Source organism: Ichthyophthirius multifiliis, assembly GCF_000220395.1.
Source record: "Ichthyophthirius multifiliis unplaced genomic scaffold scaff_1120509250965, whole genome shotgun sequence".
In the NCBI taxonomy this organism is placed as follows: Eukaryota; Ciliophora; class Oligohymenophorea; order Hymenostomatida; genus Ichthyophthirius; species Ichthyophthirius multifiliis.
The window spans coordinates 25,195-46,387 of record NW_004086332.1 but is presented as its reverse complement, the minus strand read 5'-3'; the positions used below and the strand labels follow the sequence as shown (position 1 = coordinate 46,387).

Here is a 21,193-nt window from a genome sequence, read left to right as displayed (position 1 = left end):
ATATAATTAAAAAAAAATATTGTCTGATCTTTAATGTTTTAATCAAATTATTTTATCTTTTTAACTATATTTATTCTTGCTATTGTTGTAACTTCTATAGCTTATAAAGCAAATATTTTTAATTTAGATTCTACACATAATTTATAAAAATACAATTATTTACCTGAAACAATTGAAGACGAACAAATTCCTGATGAAAATACTTCATCAAATATTTTAGATATTAAAACAATCAATTTTCATTTAGATATATATTTAGATTTTAACTCAAAAAGTATAAATGGTACTTAGACTATTAACATGAGTGCTTTGAAACATGGAGTAAAAAGGGTAGATTTAGATATATTAAATACATAAATTTTTAGCGTTTAAGATGGAAAAAGCGGCCTTTCTTTGAATTTTACTGTAGTTCCTTAATAAAAAGAAAATCAAACACCAGGAGATTAACTTTAAATTTTCTTACCTTCTTCCTCTTACTTAGGATAAAAATACAAATTTATTATTTAATATATTTCTATAAATCCAATGGCCACTTCTTGGTTGAAACCTGAATAAACTGCATCTAAAACTCTACCGTAATTTTTCAAATTTTAACTTTTACTATTTTATTTTTTATATAAAAAAGATATTTATACACATAGTGTGAACCAGTATACTGCAGAAGTTTAGCTCCATTATAAGACACTCCATCAGTCAAAGCCCCATATTCTGCAAATGTAACAGTTTCGAATTCTATAAAGGTATTTATGAGTGCCGTTATGACATCATCGAAACCTTCTTTAATATACAAAGACTCAATAGTTTACTCATTTACCCAAAATATTCCCATTCCTTCTTATTTACTAACAATCGTAGCAGGAAATATAGTCTAAAAGTCAACTGGAAAACGCACTGCTGTTATAAGCGAGCCCATATATATAGACTCTTATGTCCAAGAATTATCTGACCTTGAATTATATTTGACCACTGTTGAAGATTACACAATACCATACATGTGGGGAGAATACAAAGTAGTAATATTGCCCCCATCTTTCCCTTTCGGAGGTATGGAAAATCCCTTATTAACATTTGCCTCTCCTTCGATAATTGCAGGGGATAAAAGCGGAGTAGTTGTTGCGATTCATGAAATAGCACATAGTTGGACAGGAAATTACGTCACATGTAAAAACTGGAGAAATATGTGGATGAATGAAGGATTTACAGTCTATTTATAAAGAAAAGCAGACCTAATTCTTTTCGGATAAAACTCTTTTTATGTTGATGCGACTGTTGGAAATGATACAATGGTTGACGATATGAAGAATTTCGGATTTAACAATTCTTATTCATCCTTATATCCAATTGCTAAAAATGTTAATCCTGATGATTCTTTTTCGACTGTCCCTTATGAAAAAGGCTTTTAATTCTTAATGTATATTGAAACTTTGGTAGGAGAAAAATTCCTATAATAACTAATAAGAGCTTATTTGAAAAAATTTGCATTTTAAAGTGTAGACTATAAAGATTTCTAAAACTTTTTTAATAATTATGTATTGTAAAAATGGCATGATCCTATTTAAGCTTAATAATTTTTGAGTATTATTGATTGGAAAACTTGGGTAGAATAACCTGGATTACCTGTTATTACACTAAATTTCACTACTCCAATTATTTAAGAATCTAAAGATTTAGCTTAAGAATATATTAGGTATATTTTTTTATAAATAATAAAAAAATATATAAATAACTCATTAATTTATAAATTTATATAAAAATTAGTTTGGGTGGTAAAAGTTCGCCTAAATTTTTCAAAAAATTCTTAAAATATGATTTGAATACTAAATCTATATTCTTGTAATCTTTGTTTGAAAATTTGTCTAAAATTAATGTTGATATTTTAAAAAGAATCGAAGAAGATTATTAACTTAGTACTTAGTAAAATAAAGAATTATTATGGAGATGGTACAGAATCACTATTTTAGCTGGATATAATGATAATAAAGAACTTGTTCATAAATTCTTGGGATCTATTGGTAGACTTAAAATGATTACTCCTGTGTATTTAGCTTTAATTTAAAATGGATAAAAAGAACTCGCTAAATAATATTTCGTAGAGTACAAGAACTTCTATCATCCTATTGCAGTTTCTAATATATAGAAATTATTAGATTAGAATTGATTAAAAACAAAAGAAATATATATAAAAAAAAAAATTAAATAAAAAAAAAAATATAAAAATATAAAAATAAATTTATTTTTTAGAAAATAATATAAAATTTATTGAATAAATTTATTTTTTAGAAAATAATATAAAAAAAATGTAAATAAGTTTAATACAATTATTAATTATTAAAATATCAATATTAAAGATATATCAAATTATTATTATTTAGAAAAAAATAAATAAAAAGATTATAAACTATAATAATATATATATATACACTATAAATATATAGCATTATATATATTAGAATAATTAATATTATAATAGTCAATAATATTTAATATATTAATATTTATATATATTTTTTATATTAATATTTGCAAAAATTATATATTAATTAATTAGAAAAATATATATATATTTTATTAATTAAACAAAATATTTAAATATTAATATTATAAAAATTTTATAATAATTTGAATTATCTTATAAAAATAATATTTATAATATTTAACTAATTTATTAATAATAAATACTAAAATTAAATATTATTAATTAATTTTTTATTTCAGTTTTTATAATATTTATATATTATGTGTAAAATAAATTATATAAAAATTATTAATAATATATACTATTTTTAAAATTATAATAAATATATTAACAAATAATATAATGTTCTAAAAATTTTAATTCATTATAAAATTTATTTAATAAATTAATCATAAAAAAAAAAAAAATATTTAAAAAAAAATCAAATTAAATGAATACCTATTATATTCAAAAAATATAAAAATAAAATAAAAATAATTTCAAAATAATATATTAAAATATTTTAATATATATTAAATTTATAAAAATCTTTAACAAAAACATATATGAAAAATTTAATAAATTGCAATAGATTTATTGTAATTTATTATTAATAATAAATTAAAATTATTAAATATATTTTTATTTTTAATTTAATAATAGAAAAATTATTTTATTTAAAAAAATATATATTATATGATTTAATAAATAGATATATAATTTATTTATAATCAATTTATTTTAATATATTAGAAAATAAATTAAAAATTTTATAAATCTTACATATTAATTAAAATAAAATATTAATTTTTTTTTTTTTATTTTTTTAAAAGATAATTTCATAAATTTTAAAAAAATTAAAATATCAATTTTTTTAAAAAGCAAACAAAATAATTTTTATATAGATATAATCTCTAATTAAAAAAATTATTTTTATTTTTATTCATTTAATAATAATAAATAATTATAATTAATAAATATGATAAAAAAAAAACTATGAAATTTATTATTTATTAAAAACAAGATAATATAATGAATTTATTAAAATTATTAAAAAATTATTATACTATATATTTAAAAAAATTTATATGTATATATTTTTTTATATTTCTTCTTTTGTATATTGATTTTTTATATTTTTTTTATATAAAATAAAATTTTATTTACAAACTTATATAATTTAAAAAACTTTTTAATGAATTTATAGTTATTTTATTTTAATTTTTAGATCAAATAAAATTTAAATATTTATTAATCTATTTATATTTTTTCTTTTTTTTTAATAATATAAAATATTTTTGTTTATTTCCATTATAAATAAGTATAAAATATGCAAAAAATCAATTCACTTTTAATAAAAAATTAAAATAATATTAATAAATATTAAATAAGCAAAAATAAAACTATTATAATATAATAGATAATAAATTATAAAACATAAATTTAATTTGAAAAAATTCAAATATAAATGGCCCTTTCCATTAAAACTTACTACCTAATATTTTAAACTTCATATTCCCAATCAAGTATACAACAAAAATAAATCATAAGCACAATAACAAATAAAGAATTTGCCAAAACATATCCAAGCCATATTCCAACGACATAGTCTTCAAACGTATGAGCAAGAATAATACTCATTGGAATACCAAAAACATAAAAAAAAGTATAATGTAAAATCGTTTATAATTTATTTTTTTATAACGATCTTAAAACTGCTAAAGAAGAATTAAGTATATTATCAATAAAAAGTAAATAAAAATAAACATTACAATACGAGTAAAATAATTCTAATACTTTACTTTCATTTTAAATGAATATTTTCGCAATATTAACTTGTATATTAATTAATAAAATGAATTCTAATAAGCTCATAATTAAAGTTATTAAAAGTCCTAAAATTGCACAATTTCTAGCTCTGTTAGTTAACCCATTTTCAATGTGATTTCTAACACCTTAATAAATCTATATAAATATATATATATATATATATATATATTTAAATAAGATAAAATAAATAAATTTAAATTTTAAGAAAAAATAAATAAACAAACACTCGAAGATATTCCAATAGACCCATAAAAATTTATAAAAGCGAGTGTAGTAAGAATAAGATGCCCTTAAATTTGCGGGGTAGTTACCCCTATAAGACAAACAAAAATAGTAATAATATCATAATTAAAAGTTTCAATATAATAATAGAAGGCTAACTAAATAGTATTAATAAATAAAAGCTTAATATCTTTCAAAGGCGCTAAAAAAAAGTTCACGAAAAACTTCTAATTAGTATTTTTATAATTTAAAATAAATTTATACAAATTATAAGCAATAATTAAATCAGCTAATCCTTTACACAGGACTGCCATTCTAATAGAAAATAAGTTTAAATAATTCAAAATAATACACAGAATAAAATGTACAGACATACTTTTGAGAGGAATTATAAGAGGAGTTTACCTAATTTCAAGTGCTGAAAGAAAGCTTTGGAAAGTTTCATAAATCATTATAAAAAAAAGTGATGGAAATAAAGAAACTATATATTAATGAGCCCATTTTACAATATCTTCTTTGTATTAAATATTTGAAAGTAATATTGATAAAAGTTATGGGCTAATAAAATAAATACAAAAGTATAAAAAAAGTAAAATATATGTATTCAGTTACAATTATCTATGTAATATATAACCTATTTCTTAATTAGTTCCTGTATCTATATGTTTTTTTATTATTTCGAAAAATGAATTCGCGAAAGATTAGATTGTATATTATCCCATTATACAAAAAACCATATACCCTAAAGCCACACTTATCATTTTTTCAGGAGAAAAATTATGTTTATTATCACTTTAATTACTTGAATTATAATGCCCGAAAAAATAGATATTCAATATCGCAGGAGCATGTTTAAAAATTTATATAATAACCCAATGAGTAGCCCAAATTGATTAAAATTTAAAGTTTTTTACCAACTTAATGATTTTTAACTAAAGAAAATTTTCATCATCATATTATAATAAATCTATATTTAAATTATATTATTTTGTATAATTATTTCCTATTGAAGATATATCATCTTCTGATTCATCTTCTAAACGTAAACTTAATGATTTTCTTACTTTTTTTTTTTATTATTAATCAAAAAAAAACATTTTTTTATTTTTTTCTTATATAAATAACTAAAAAAAAAAAAAAAAAATTAAAATAAATATATTTTTATAATAAATATTTTTTTTTATTTTATTTTTATATATATTATTATTTTAATTTTCTTTTTTTTATTATCAAAGTCAAAATATTATGCAACAAGATTATTTCATTCCTTTAGATTATTTATATAGAGTTTTAGAAGCTTTATTTAAGTCTTTACTTTTTTCCACTAATTAATCCAAATCTCCTTAATTAGCAAGCAACTATTTAATATTTTAATGTAAAATAACATTAATTTCATCAACTTTACTTTAAGCTGAGGCCAATTTATCGACATTTCTCACATCTTAATATTCTTTTATATACTACTAGATTTATTAAACATCAATTTTATCATCATTTTATATACTTTACCATGTGCTAGTTATTTTTTAAAAAAAGGCATCTAAGCTTTTCGATAAGCACCCATAAATAACTCCTTCAGAAGGATATTCACTTTCTACAAAAGCAAAAGCCCCAACTTAATGATTCGCAGACATTTAAATATAAACAATATAACTATCATGTTTAACTTTATGCCTTGTTCCTTTTATAAACCAACCAAAGATTCTCTACATATAAATTTAAAAGTATCTTTTACAGTTCCTTTGTAAAAAATACCTACTGAACTTTCATCATATTCTCTTACAGGTATATATACTTGCTTATCGGTTGGATTTTATACAGATATTAAATTCCTAATAATTTTGCTTATTTATTCATTTTTATATTTTTAAGAAGGAATTATTATTATTATTATTATTATTTTTTTCAAAAAAAATAAATATTATAAATAATTAAATGAAAAATAAATTTATTAACTATTATTTTTAAAAAATATAAAATATTGAACATTTATATTTAGTTTTATAAAATAAAAATTATGTATATGTTTGAGTGTATGATATATTTGGTATGCTTTTATTTTTAATTTAGTTAAAATTACTTATTGTTTTAATTATTTTTTTAAAAGAAAAAAATATATATATGTTTGTTCACTATTTTATATTAATTTACTTCCAATAATAAAAATAAATATATATAATTTTATTTTTTAAAAATAAGAATTTTGTATATTATTTAAAAGTTTTTGTTTTTATTTATAAAATATTTAATTATTTTAATCAAAATATATTTTTTTATTAAAATAAATAACTAATGTATTATATTATTAAAATTATCAATAATCGGCTGCTTCATCTTCGTCTTTAAATTAAATTTCCTGATTCTTTTTTTTTTATTATAAAATAAAAATAAATATAAATATATATAAAATATATATAAATAATTAAAAAATATAACAGTTATTTGAAGTTGCATCTCTAATTATTCAATAAACTTATTAATTTTCTCGATTTGCTTTTTACATTTTGAATGACTTTCTTTATAAAGTTCTTTTTGTTTTTTATGTTCATCTTTACTATCATTTAGAAGTTTTTTTAAACGAAATTCTTTAATATCAGTTTCATCAAATTTGCCTATAAAGAGAAGTGAATAATATTTATTAAAAAAAAAAAAAAAAAGTTACTTTTTTTTAGATTAGAAATTAAAGATTCTAAAGCATTAATATAAACACTCATTTATTAAACAGTCTTTTCTTAAGAATTAAGTATTTACTAAACGTCTTTAGTTCTTTATAAATCTGAATTAATAATAGTATAAATATCTTAAATAAGTTTTGAGTTGCATTCGTATTTAAAATCAAGCTCATGAATTTGTTATTTTAAAGCTCCTAATTAATTATCATTTCTTTCTTCAGCTTCAACCATTTTTAATTCAATTTTATTAGCTTCATTTAATAACTAAACACTTATTATTTTTTATAAAACTAAAAATAAAATATATATATATATATAATTAATTAATTACCTTTTTAATCTTTCTTTACTGATTAATTCTTCCAAATTATGAATATATTTTCTATTATCAACAATATTAACTCCTGCAACTTCAGTAATTAATTTTTACATTTCAGACATTTTTTCGATTTTTTCCCATTCTTCTTATTAATTACTATCACTTTCATATAAAATATTTAACTCCATAGAACAATACATTTACCCTATTCCTCCTAAAATTACAATATAGCATTAATTTAAATCATCTTTTACAAAACACGAACTATGTTGATATCTTGGAGAAGGCTTATTTCCTGCAGTAAAAGGAGCCGACCAAACCCAATCATCTAATTATAATATATAAGTTTAATTTAAAGGTTAATTATTAATATTATCTATTCCTCCGAAAATCTATTTAATTATATTTTATTTAAAAAACAAATAAAAAATGTATATTTACCACTAATCTATTATTAGTAAATAATGTTGCACTAAAGAAACCTCGTGGAGAGGGTGGTTTTCCTATTGTAAATATTTTTCTCCATGTCCAAGTATCATAACTTAATGCGTAAATCTATGAGGTATCATCATTATCATCATGTGCCCTACCCCCAAATATATACATGTTCCCTTCTGTTGTCATTGCATGATGGCCTCTTCGGGCTATAGGAATATCACCTTTTATTTATTTTTTCGTCCATAATCCCTTTTTTTTAAAAAAAAATAATAATAATTACAGTTATACTTTTTTTTGTATATACCCCTGAAACATCAGGTAAACTTGAGCCAAATTATAGATTTTGATAGTCGAAAACCCACAAATCGTTAAAATATATATTTTCTGGTGAACTAATTCCTCCAAAAAGTACTTTTTACATTTTTCCATTATCTTTTTTTTTTTTTTTTATAAAAATATATTATCATTTAATTTTTTCATTACTCATATCTGTTAGTGTATGTGAATGACGGGCTGGGGGAGAATCTAATAAAAAAAGGCGTTTCCATTATAATGTTTTAATATTTAAAAAATAAAAATCTCCTAAAGATCGTCCTTTATCAGTTTATCCTCCATATATAAATAAGCAGTTACTTTTTACTTTTTGAAAAAGATAAAATTAATTTTTTTATATATAAAAAATACTATCATAAAATGCTTAATGATAACATCTTCTTGACGGAGATCGACCTTCTGTTATTAATTAATTCCATAATTTTTGATCTAATTTTAATTATAAATGGCAAATTCTTAAAAAATAAAGAAAAAATACTTATATCATATAAATATATATCATGTCTCAGTTTCTATCATTTGAATATCCTCCAAATAAAAGGATTTAACCCATATTTTATAAAAAAGTGGTTGAATGACCTTCTCTACATGTAGGATATATTAATCCTTTTTTTATGGAAAAAAAAAGAAATGATTAACTGTTATTTATTTAAATTAGATAAAAAATAATTTGTGAATTTTGAATGAATTTTTTTTTTTTCTCTTTTAATAAAAATAAAAATTTAGTCGAACCTTATTCATTTGATTCCTATTTCCATTAAAAAAGTTTCATAATATTGTAATCTTTTAAATATATACTTTTTTAATTTTAAAATACTAATTAAATTAATAAAAATCATTTAATAAAATATTATGCTGAATTTCAAAATTTATTGATTTTTGAACATTTTATAAAAAATAATATTTTCACAATAAATTAAGAGTACTTTAAATAAATATAAATTGCAATTATTTTTTAATAAAATATAAGTCGAAAATTCAAATTATTTAATATTTTTGATTAATAATTATTTTAAAATTAATAATATATAATTTATTATTAAATATATATATATACTTTAATAAATTTCAATTTTTTTTTTTTACTATACTTTTTTATAAATAGTTGTTAAATTTCATATTATCAAAATTAATTTATGTATATTTTATTTTTTTAAATAATTAAAATTCAAATACTCTAATAAATTTTCAAATTAATATATTTTTGAATTTATATATATTAAATCAAATAAACAATCCAAATATTTAAAAAATAAAAATGATTGAAAATAATTAATAAACTTTTCACTTAAAATTTAAATATAACTAACTTTTATCTTATAGTAACTCATAGAAAGCATTTTAAAACAATGAATAAATATATCAAATGCTATATCTACTTGATTAATGTGATTGTAATAAATAAAAAAAAAAAAAATATTTATAATTTATTGTTAGAAATAAATAAGGAAAATATATTAAAAATCCAAAACATGATATAACAATAATCATCAAGTCAATTAGAATAGTTATTTTAAGATTATTATTAACATAAAGGTTATTTAAAAAAATAAAAATAAAAAAAATATATAAACCTATTAATAATAGATTTTAATTATTTACAGGTAAGCTTGTAAGAATATTTAAACAGAATAAATGAAAAAAAATAAATATAACAAAATAAACTTAAATAATCAAAATCAACATCTTTATTAAAAAATATAAATTAAAATTAAGAAAAGATAAACAATATATAAATAAATAATGATTATTTAAAATAATATATTTATTTTGCACAAAGGCAATAAAATAAAGAAAATAAAGAAGTTTAAATTGAAAAGATTATAAATTAAAATTAAATTTCTAAGGAAAAGATACCTTTATAAAATAATATTTTAATATAAAATTTTTATTAAAAATAATCAAACTAACAAGAAAAAAAATAAATACCATAAAAGCAATAATATCCATTATAATATTTTTATGATTTTAAAGATTAAAAATCTTAAAATAGTGAAAATGTAACAGATACTCAAGGAGAGAATATAGATTAAATATAATTATAATAAAAAATAAATAGCTTTTAAAATAAGGCAAGTATAAATTATTATAATACCCCTGCTTAAAGCAAATAAAAAAACAATAATTTAAATGATTTGTAAATATTAAAATCACCTGAATATAGAAATTAATATTTATTAGGAACAGGCAATAAATAAATTAATAAGGTATTGCAATTATTAAACTTAATTTTTTAAATAAAAAAAAAAGGATGAAATAATTTCTGCTATTTCACCTTAGTCAAATATTCAAAAAGTAATTCCTAAATAAGATCCTATTAAGGTTAAATATAAAGAACTTTTTACTTCGCCAACTCTATTTAAATAATGCAATCTTTAATATGAAAGAGAAAACTTAGGAATTTCTTAATCTATTCTTGAATCTGAAAGATAGGAAACTTAATAAGTTAATTATTAGTAAATTAATATTGACTTTGATAATAATATTTGTAAAAAGGAAGCCTTCATCCAAAAAAATAATCATATTTAAGATTATTCACTTATTAATAACCCATAAAAACTTCCTAATAAATTAAATGAAAAAACTTTTGATTTAAATAAATAGTCATATTTTATTGATTTACTTAGTCTTAAAAATATTAACGCACAAGTATTATTCAATATTATTTTTAATAACTAAGTTGAAGTAAATGAAACTTAGTTTAATTAGAATTTTTCTTTGAGTTTTCCAAACATATAATCTAATATAATTTCAGAATTTTTTACTTTTTTAAATAAAGTATAATTTTTTATTTTTATTAAAAAAAAAAAAAAAAGACCTAAATAAAAAAGCCTAAAAATTAATGATGTGGGTAAAATATTAATGCATTTATGTAGTCCTTAAAGTTAGTAAGATGAATTATTTAAAATATTCTAAAAAATAGATTAGAACAAAAAAGGATTTATTACAAAACTTGAATTATAATACATTATTCATCCATTAATTTAATAAAAAAATTATTTTAATACAGCGATAAATATTTCTAAATAGTATAATTACAAATTTTAAATATTTTTAATTATTTATTTAAAAAAAAAAAAGGATATTTAAAGATTCTGATATAGAATCTAAAGGCTATATAACTTTTTGGGATTTACACAATTGGTAATTATTTATTTTAAAAATAAATTATTATTATTTTAAATATAATTAATAAAAAAAGTAAAATCTTTGATTCAGTAAAATAACTCATAGAAATATATAACTGAAAAAAAAAAATAAGACTTATTTTTCAAAACAAAAAATTAAATAACATAAATATATAATATATATTATTTTATATTAAAATCTATGAAATAAATATAATATTTTTGTTATTTATATTTTCTGCGTTTAAAGCTTTTATCCAATATGAAGAAAATTCATTAAATTTATTCATAAATTTATTATGGTAATTTTAAACTTTATTTATTTAATTTTTAATTTCATTCTTTTATCCACTTTTTTTTCAAACACAAAAATATCCATTTTTTATTAAATAGAAATAATATCATTATTTTTTTCTAATATTTTATTTTTTTAATTAATATTTTATAGTAATAAATAAATTAAATTTCTTGAAATGAATTATTATGAAATTTACTTATATCATCCTTTTATTTTTTTTATATTTTAACTATAATTAAAATGCTATTTAGTTTATATATTATTAGAATTTTATATAAAAATATCTATCAAAGGTAAATCTATATTAGAATTTTCAATATTAAAATTATTTTTTTACCAGTTTTCAGGCAATTATAATGTTTAACTATAAATTACTTTTAATATTTATATCCTCTTTTCTAATTTTTTATAAAATAAAATTGTTTTTCGCTATTTCAATCTGTTTAAATAAATTATTTTATTTTTTAATATTATATTTAAGTTTTTTGTAGTTTTTTGTTTAGTTATACTTATTAATTATATTTTTTAAAACATATCTTAAAGTTAAAAGTAAAAGTTGTATTTTTTCTTATTATTATATTTAAAAAATTAATTATTAGTTTAAATTTATAAGTTAAATATTTTCATTCTGTATATTTTTGATTGATAAGTTAATAATTTTAAAAATTTGATTAATAAAAAATAAAAAGGGTTTGGAAGATAATTAACAGATATTTTAAAGGGTTTAAAATAAATTTTCAAATTAATTTTAGAAGTTTTATTAAATAAAATTTTATAAAGGATTAATTAAAATTATTAATATAGTTTTTATTATTATTATTATGCTTATATATTTTAAACAGAAAAAATTAAATTTTATTAATTTTTATGTTTTTACATTCTATTAATTAATCAAATTATAAAGAAAAGTTTTTCAAAACATCAAATTTATTATTATTTTTTAATGATTTTTATTTAATATAATTTTATGTTATAGCCAAATTATTATTATGTGAATTCTTAAAATTATAGTTTTTTTAATTTATAGTAAAGCTTTTATTAAAAAAGCAAGAGAATAAAATAATTTTTTTATTTATTTTTTAATATGAATTATTAAGATTTTTTTAAAAAACAATTCAATATTTTTGTTGAACATTAATAAAAGTACAACTTTTATATAATTATAATTAATTGGTATATTTTTTTCAAATTATTTTTAAATTTTAAACTAAAAAAATAGTTATTTTTAAATAAAAAAAAATATATGTATAAATATATATAAATATATATAAACTATAAATATATAACTATATATATATAACAATTTATATTTAACAATTTATATATAAGTATATATATATTACTATATATATATAACTATATATATTTTACTATATATATTTATCTATATATATATAACTAATTTTTTATATATAACTATATTTAAATATATGTATTCATATTATTTTTTTAAACAAAATATACATATATTTTATTATTTTATATTTTTTTTTTATAAAAAGAATTAATATAAAAATGAATAAAGAATTCAATGAAAATAATATACAAAAAACATATAAGATTATTTAATAAATTGAAGAAAAATTATATTTATTAAATGGTTAAGAAAGATAAATAAATTTGGTATAAAACTAAAAAGACATTTAAATAGAAACATGTAATAATTAAGAAAGAAATATATAATTAATTAACTTTGAAAAAAATCTTAACTTTCAAAATAAAAAATAATATAGAAAAATAGGAAAAATAAAGAGTCAAACAAATTCAATTTAATATCCTTAAAGTATATTAAATTAAAACAATGATTATAATATAGAATAAATGGAAGAAATTATACAATAAAACATGTTAAAATAAAAATAATAATAAGCAGAAATTATTGAATTAAATTAAATAATTTATCATAAAGATATTCAAATTCAAAAATTACTAAATATAGAATAATAAATTGATAGTTTCTCGAAATAAAAATAAAATTTTTAAGCAATAATCTAAAAATAAGACTTTCAAATTCAAGAATTTAGAAATGAAAATAATATTATTTAATAATAAAATAAAATACTTAGATAAGAATATGAAATACTTGTACATTAAAATGATTAAAAAAATAAAATAAGATAGAATTAAGACTTTAAAAATGTTTTATAGCATACAAAATAATCTTATAATAAATAATTATAAAATAAACAGAACAGTGTTTATCATTGTAGTGATTTTAATTATTTTAAAAATAATAAAATTTTTACGTTAACTCCAAATAAAAGCATTTTTGAAGAAAAAAATGTAAACATTTTATAGCAAAACATCCCTAAATCAATATCTTAAAATATATATTAAGATAAAAATAATTTTGTGATTTAATAAAACTTATAACGAAATAAAAATAATATTTTATAAAATTAAAATAATGAAAATAGCTTAAATTTTAAAAGATGTATTAGAAATATAAAAGATAAACTTAATTAAGAATTTATTATGGATTAAAATTAATAATATAAAAATAAAGAAAATTATATATATTTGAATAACAATTTTTTATATTGAGTATTATTTATTATTAGAATTAATTTTTTAAATAATATTAAAAACAATAATAAAAATATAAAATAAAATTTTATACTATTTAATAATATTTTTTAAAACATATAATAATAAAATAATATGATTAATATTTATTAAAAATTATTAAAGAATTATATTTAAATATATAAGTAATTAATTAAAGATATAAGTGTTTTAAATTAAATTAAAATAAATATTAAAACAAAAATATATAATTTTATTATTTATCTATTCTAAAGTTAATTAAAATACATAAATTATTAAATAATATTTGTATATAATATATAATATATATATATATTATATAATTAATTATTTTTTAAAATAAAAAAAAAATATATTAAATAAAATATCTATAAAATATTATATAATGATTATTGTAATAAAATTAATATATGTATTTAATTTTTTCATATTTTTTTTTTGATAAAGATATTTTAATTAATTAGAAAAATAAAAATGTCGAAAATGTTTTATCTATTATTATGATTATAGTACAATTTTTGATTTTAGTTTTAATAATTTTTTAGGAAATACTAAATTTAAACAAAAAATTGTATTAAATATTAGAAATAATTTTATACTAAATTCAATGTTTACTTATGAATATTTTATATAAGTGGAGTGAGTAATAATTTTTTATTTAAATAATAAATCATATTCTTAATAATTATAATACAGAAAAATACTTAATATTATGAAAAAAAAAAAAATTAATTTTTGTATTTTTAGGTTTTAAAAGCTTGATATTTATTGCTTTCTAGAAAAATAAAATAAAAAATAGATAACATTAGACTTAAATATCTAAAATTAAACAAATATAATAGTAATTTTCAATATAATAAATTTATTTATTTGATGTATTAAAAAAAATATCTTATTTTTTTTTTAAAAAAAAACATTAATAATATACGAATTAATACATAATAAATAAAATTTATCAGTAATATATCAGCAAAATACAAAATAAAATTATAGAAATGATTTAATTAACAAAAATTTTTTCGTATTATCTTAAATTAAAGTTGAAAGGTAAAAAAAAAAATATTTTTTATATTCATTATATTATTATAACAACAAAAAAAGAATTAAATTGTTTAAAAGTGGATATATTATTATGTTTTGATAGTCTGATTGATACATCTAATCTAATATAGGTAATTGCCTAAAATCCTTTCATGTTTATTAGAAATGAGGAATTCGAGTTAAAATGAAATGCAAAATTAAGGATATTTAAAAAAACAATGGGTTCAAGAAGTTCTTATTAATGCGATAGATTGATTTACTAAGGACAAACTAGGTTTATTTAATTTATTGTTTAACCGCTTTTTAATTAAGCTGTATTTTTTAATTATTTAGATTTAATTTAATTAAAATATATGGAGCAAAAAGTTTATGAATAATATTAAGATAATTTATTAAAAGCCTAATTAAAAAAAGTTAAGAAGATTACATTATAAGAAGTAGTAAATATGTTTTTAATAATAAAAAATTCTTAGAAAAAAAAAAAAAAAAATAAGATAAAATTGATTTATATTTCTTATATAATATATATTTATATAAAATTATTACTTATAAAAACACATAAATATAAAAAAACATAAATATATATTATTTTTAAATATATTTATTTAAATAAATAAATTATATATTTAAATTTTATAATAAATTTTTAAAATATATATATTATAAATTTTAAAAAAATTCACTCTTATGAAATCTAAAAATAAATCTTTGAAACAATAATTCGAAAATAAGTTACCAACAAATTAAAATGGTATTAAAATTAAAATATATAGAAAAATAAAAAAAAAAAATAATAAAGAAAACATTTATAATTTAATAAACTAAAATAAACAAAATAATCTACCAAAAATAAACTAAAGGACTAAAGATAGTTAACCTTAATAAAATAAATATGAATAAATGAGAAACAGAACAGCTAATAATGCGGAAAAAGCAAAGAAGTTAAAAGAAATAAAAGGTTAATATACTGTTAAACTAAAAGAAAATAATAAACAATAACCAAAACTAATCAATAATTAATAACCAAAAGTAGTAGCAAAATATGAAAAACACAAAAAAGAGAAAGAACTAGAATACATAGATTTTTAAGATATCTTAAACTAATAAGAAAAGTAATAGATTAAATAATAATGCTAAAAATAAGAAGAAGATAACGAAGATAAGTAAGAAGAAATTGAAAATTTAGAAAAAGAATTAGAATAACTAAGGATGGAAATAAAAAATTAATAAAATGAAATAACCACATTAGATCAAATAGAAAATGAAATAAAAACAAAACAAATAACTTCTTCGTAATTAGGTGATAAATAAGACTTAAAAAATATGGTTTTTGGACAAAGGGTAAGTGGAAAAGAAGTAAATGACTATTGTAATAGAAATGGAGATTAGGAATTTAAAACTAGTATTAAGGTAACAAAATATTATATTTATTCTTTATTTTAAATAAAATAAAAGATTGTTTAATAAGGATAAAAAAATTAAATTATTGGAAGTGATTATAATTATTTCAAAGATTAGGATAAAGATAACTTCTAAAAAAAGAAATTTTTTAATCATGATTCTAATTATAATAATAATTAGACTGATAATAACAAAAATTATATCGGTAGTAAAGAATATGCTAATTAAAAAAAATATTATCATAATTAATAAAACTTTAATATTATTTCACATTAATTTACTGATGGAAATAATGAAAAGATTTAAAAAAATATCACATAAGAAAAATAATAGTAGTTTAAATCTAATCCTGATAATGAACCTTCATAATTTATTAAAAACTTATATTATTAATAAAACAAAGAAAATTAAAAAATAAAATGATTTTATATTTTTTTTTATTATATTTTGGTAAATAAATATATTTTTTTTTTTAAAAATAAATAATATAAGTAATTATTAAATATACTTGTTTTTATATATTTATTTTTATTGTTATTTATTTTTAAAAATACAATCAAAAACACAAAAAATTGGCTGTTATTTAATTTTATTTTTGCTGTTTTTTATAGAGTTTATTAATAATAAATACTATTAGAACAAAAATATATAAACAAATAATATTTTAATTATTCTTATTTTGTTGTTTTTCTATTTTTGATTTATTAATAGTATTTTAGATTTTTAATTTAAAATTTTTTATAATATAAATAAATAAAAAGGCATTTTTATTTTACATTCAAAAGCAAAAATGAAAATTAATATATAGCCCATAATTGGTCCATTTATAATAGATAAAAAGAAAAGTTAATAATCATCATTATTAATTTCATAAGAATTTTAGGAATAATAAATTGTATTAGAATAAGAAATGAAGACAAAGTTCAGTTTTACATAAGCAGCGAATTCATTCATAATTGTAAAAATATATTATAATTATTAAATCATCAAATATAGTTTATTTTAACATATGAAAGTACTAAATCATTCTATTATATATTCTATTATTAAGATAAATGCAACTAATATTCAAAAACTATGACATATTACATGATAGGAAATCTTTTTTGGATTTTAGTAAGTATTATAGGTGTTATTTGCTTAAAATCTAGATAAACTCGATAAATAAAAATTTATTTTTGGCTCCTATTATTAGTATTTATTTAAAGATCTTTGATATTTTTTATTATGTATGATGTTATGATTAATTAAGTTTAAGATGAAAACCCTGATAATTGTTTTTGTAAAGCTATTTATGTATAAGATTTATATATTTTCTAAGCTATTGTAGAGTGTTTTATTCTTCTTATATTATTTTCATTTACTAATATTATTCATAGTCATATGATAAGTATATTAAATTTATTATCAAAATTTTTTATTTTATGCTTACATATATATTTATTTTCTTTATTTTATATTTCAAAGTATAAGAAAGGAAAAAATATTTATAATTTTATGCGATAACAAAGAATTGATTTATATTATAACCAAGTATTTTAATAATAATTTAATGATTTTAACAAATATTTTGTAATTTTAAAATTAATATATAAAAATAAATTAATAAAATGCAATTAATATTAAGAAAGAAAAAAAATATTTTTCTTAATTTTTTATAGAAATAAAATATTTATTGAAAATTATATTTTTAATTTTTTATTTCTTAATAATACATATTTTAATTAAATATTTTAATAATTAAATTATATTATTATTAAAATAATATATTATAATTATAATTATTTTCTAAATATAATATATTTTGATTAAATTATATATCTATTTTTTGCTTATTTATTTTATATTTTTAAGGAATAAAAAATATAATTATATAAAAATGTTTATATTTTGTTCCTATAAAATAATTTAAAAACTGTCTTATAAAAACAATTAATTAGTTAATATCTTTAAAATATTTATTAAATAAATATTTAAGTTTTATCTTATAAAAAAAAAAAAAATTATTATAATAATATAATTTTATTAAAAATAAAAAAATAAAAATATATAACAATAAATTTTACAATATTTTATTTTATAGGCTATTATTTTAATTTAATTATAATTATAATATTAAAAAATAATACCTAAATAACAAAATATAATAAAGATCATAATAATAAATATGGATGATCTATTTCATTTTTAAGCTGAAACCCACCAATATACTTAAAAAACCTTAAAATAAAATTAATTATAAGAAAATTATCCTTTAACAGATACTGAATATATTTCAAAAAATATTCATAATGTGACACCATATAATTAATGTTTATATTTATTTTAAAAAAAATAAAAAAAATAAACTCATATAATTTTAAAGTATTAATTTTTATAATTATTTTTATACCAAAATATAAAGAAAGTAGTAGCCTTTAATGTACTGATGATTAATATATAAAAAATTTAAAAGATGAATAAAAAAATAATACTGAAAATGATGCAAACGAGATCATATAAATCAAATAGTAACACTAATCTTTCTAAAATCATCCTTTTCGTTAATTAATTTTCGGGAAAAATGTTTGTGAAAGTATTTTATTTATTATTTATAATTTATTTAATTTTTGTTTGATTGTAACTTTATAGCCGAATTCAGAAAATACCTATCTTTAATTTATAGAGGTTTAATTTATTCTACTAAATGTTTGAGGGGACCTTCTGATTAATATATTTAAACTAAATAAGTTGAATTATAATAGCCTAAAAGTAATATTTTTATATAATTTTATTATTTAATGATATGTAATAATCTCGATTTTTTTACAAAAAACATATATTATATTATATTTTTTATTGTAAGCATAAATTAACTTTATTTTTAAATAAGAACAAACAGGAAATACTTTATTTTTAGATTTAGATGAAACATTAATCCACAGTTGTTCATTAAACGAAAATCCAGATGTAATTTTAAAAGTTGGAGAAATAAATGAAGTAAATATATATATATATATATATATATATATATATATATATATATATATATTATATTATTTATTTTTAATAAAACACAAAATTATATAATAAGCCGTAATTTCATATCGGATTTCGAATAAGACCATATTGTATGGACTTTTTAAAAGCATTAGTAGAATATTGGGATATATATATATTTACAGCATCATCTTCAACATATTCAAACGCAATAATAAATTATTTAGACCCTGAAAGAAAATATATAAATGGTATATTAAATAGATCGAATTGTATGGAAACAAAAAATGGTTTTTTTATAAAAGATTTAAGAATTGCAAAAGGAAAAGATCTACGTAAAATAATTTTGGTTGATAATTTATCACATTCCTTTGGATTTTAAATAGATAATGGAATACCTATATTAGAATGGCATCATAATAAATACGACGAAGAATTAAAACATTTAACAGGATATTTAATTGAGGCTTCTTAAGTTGAAGATATAAGAGTTTTTAATAGATAAAAATTAAAATTATAAGAACTTATCAAAAACAATATAAATGATTTATGAAAAATTTTAAATATATTTAATATAAGAGTTTTTTTGTTTTAAAAAAAAAAGAAAATATGATTTTTACATATTTTTATATAATCTTTCATTATTATTTAATTTTTTTTTTAGGCTCATCTATTTTTTCTAACTCTTCTTATATTTTTATATGCAAATTACTTGATTAAATTCTCAAAATACAATTATTTCCTAAAATTTATTCTACAATTTACATAAAAAAAGCAGCTTCTTCAATTTGTAAATCAAAAACAGCTATTTTTAATCCTCGATAGCTTTTTTTTTATTAATTAAAATCTTTTATAGCACAACATAATATAATTAAATGTTCCAAATCTACATTTTTATTGAAAAACTCACTTTGATTTTATATAAAATCAGCTCCATTTTCCAAACAAAGAAACACGAGTTTATAAACCTCACAATAACTACGTATTTTCTATGTCTCAAGAATTACTTTAAGCATTATTTTTTCCTCACAAATTATTTTTTGGATACGAATTTCGTTTAGAGTTTTTTCTTCGAAATTCTCGAGCCAGTATCCAATTGAAATTTCGATTTCTACTTCATTACTTCCTTATTATTTTGCAAATTTGGTTTCCAAATCTCTAATTTCTTAAAATGTTTAAGAAAAAGATTACACAGAGGATGTTTTTATATCTGTTTTGGACAATATTCGGCTTACGATTCTTCCAAAATTAGGATAAACACATATTGATGATGGTTTTATTTCATTTTTTAATACCTATTCATTAATAAGTTTTTGAATAGTTTATGGACCATATGTTTTTTCCAAAAAAGGAATATCTAATTTTTAATAAAGAGATTTTAATGTTTGATAATCTAAAGGATTTTTCTTTTTTATTTATTAAATTATTTATTTTTCTTATTCGATTATTTCCTCAAGAGCTTCTTATGTAGGATACATATAAATGGTTTATTATTCATTCATTTTTTTTTTTATATTTGTGTGAAAAAAA

At 16.4% G+C, this 21,193-nt stretch overlaps 4 protein-coding genes across 4 annotated transcripts, besides 29 other annotated features; 2 read left to right on the top strand and 2 right to left on the bottom strand. All coding sequences in view use genetic code 6, as the record gives it.

The window, feature by feature from the left end:
- On the top strand, positions 1-2,179 carry IMG5_120730 (peptidase family m1 protein, putative). The gene is made up of 3 exons (XM_004032480.1): positions 1-575; positions 626-1,687; positions 1,759-2,179. The coding sequence occupies exons 1-3, from the start codon at positions 34-36 to the stop codon at positions 2,156-2,158; spliced, it is 2,004 nt and encodes a 667-aa protein (XP_004032528.1). The 5' UTR covers positions 1-33; the 3' UTR covers positions 2,159-2,179.
- Positions 2,162-2,215: a microsatellite.
- A 6-nt stretch (positions 2,216-2,221) lies between these two features.
- Positions 2,222-2,287: a microsatellite.
- Positions 2,288-2,525: 238 nt separating this feature from the next.
- Positions 2,526-2,585: a microsatellite.
- Positions 2,530-2,597: a microsatellite.
- Positions 2,531-2,585: a microsatellite.
- Positions 2,598-3,122: 525 nt separating the features above from the next.
- Positions 3,123-3,183: a microsatellite.
- Positions 3,184-3,505: 322 nt separating this feature from the next.
- Positions 3,506-3,555: a microsatellite.
- Positions 3,508-3,555: a microsatellite.
- Positions 3,553-3,604: a microsatellite.
- Positions 3,605-4,414: 810 nt separating this feature from the next.
- Positions 4,415-4,478: a microsatellite.
- Positions 4,422-4,454: a microsatellite.
- Positions 4,479-5,663: 1,185 nt separating the features above from the next.
- Positions 5,664-5,729: a microsatellite.
- Positions 5,681-5,737: a microsatellite.
- Positions 5,738-5,742: 5 nt separating this feature from the next.
- Positions 5,743-6,219, bottom strand: IMG5_120720 (hypothetical protein; the record flags this gene model as incomplete). Its single annotated transcript, XM_004032479.1, has 1 exon — positions 5,743-6,219. The coding sequence occupies one exon, from the start codon at positions 6,217-6,219 to the stop codon at positions 5,743-5,745; it is 477 nt and encodes a 158-aa protein (XP_004032527.1).
- Positions 6,220-6,821: 602 nt separating this feature from the next.
- Positions 6,822-8,529, bottom strand: IMG5_120710 (kelch motif family protein, putative; the record flags this gene model as incomplete). Its single annotated transcript, XM_004032478.1, has 7 exons — positions 8,420-8,529; positions 8,241-8,368; positions 7,940-8,185; positions 7,511-7,890; positions 7,170-7,450; positions 6,944-7,119; positions 6,822-6,869 (listed from the first exon to the last, which is right to left on the bottom strand). Exons 1-7 carry the CDS (start codon positions 8,421-8,423, stop codon positions 6,822-6,824), a joined length of 1,263 nt encoding a protein of 420 aa, XP_004032526.1. The 5' UTR covers positions 8,424-8,529.
- Positions 6,891-6,941: a microsatellite.
- Positions 6,892-6,926: a microsatellite.
- Positions 6,893-6,928: a microsatellite.
- Positions 8,530-11,742: 3,213 nt separating the features above from the next.
- Positions 11,743-11,817: a microsatellite.
- Positions 11,802-11,843: a microsatellite.
- A 1,091-nt stretch (positions 11,844-12,934) lies between these two features.
- Positions 12,935-13,092: a microsatellite.
- Positions 12,947-13,096: a microsatellite.
- Positions 13,083-13,119: a microsatellite.
- A 41-nt stretch (positions 13,120-13,160) lies between these two features.
- Positions 13,161-13,192: a microsatellite.
- A 523-nt stretch (positions 13,193-13,715) lies between these two features.
- Positions 13,716-13,780: a microsatellite.
- A 735-nt stretch (positions 13,781-14,515) lies between these two features.
- Positions 14,516-14,566: a microsatellite.
- A 1,264-nt stretch (positions 14,567-15,830) lies between these two features.
- Positions 15,831-15,866: a microsatellite.
- Positions 15,849-15,953: a microsatellite.
- Positions 15,859-15,890: a microsatellite.
- Positions 15,954-18,067: 2,114 nt separating the features above from the next.
- On the top strand, positions 18,068-20,216 carry IMG5_120700 (NLI interacting factor-like phosphatase family protein, putative; the record flags this gene model as incomplete). The annotated part of the gene is made up of 4 exons (XM_004032477.1): positions 18,068-18,074; positions 19,316-19,435; positions 19,557-19,663; positions 19,758-20,216. The coding sequence occupies 4 exons, from the start codon at positions 18,068-18,070 to the stop codon at positions 20,214-20,216; spliced, it is 693 nt and encodes a 230-aa protein (XP_004032525.1).
- Positions 18,420-18,468: a microsatellite.
- Positions 19,668-19,720: a microsatellite.
- Positions 20,217-21,193: the final 977 nt, after the last annotated feature.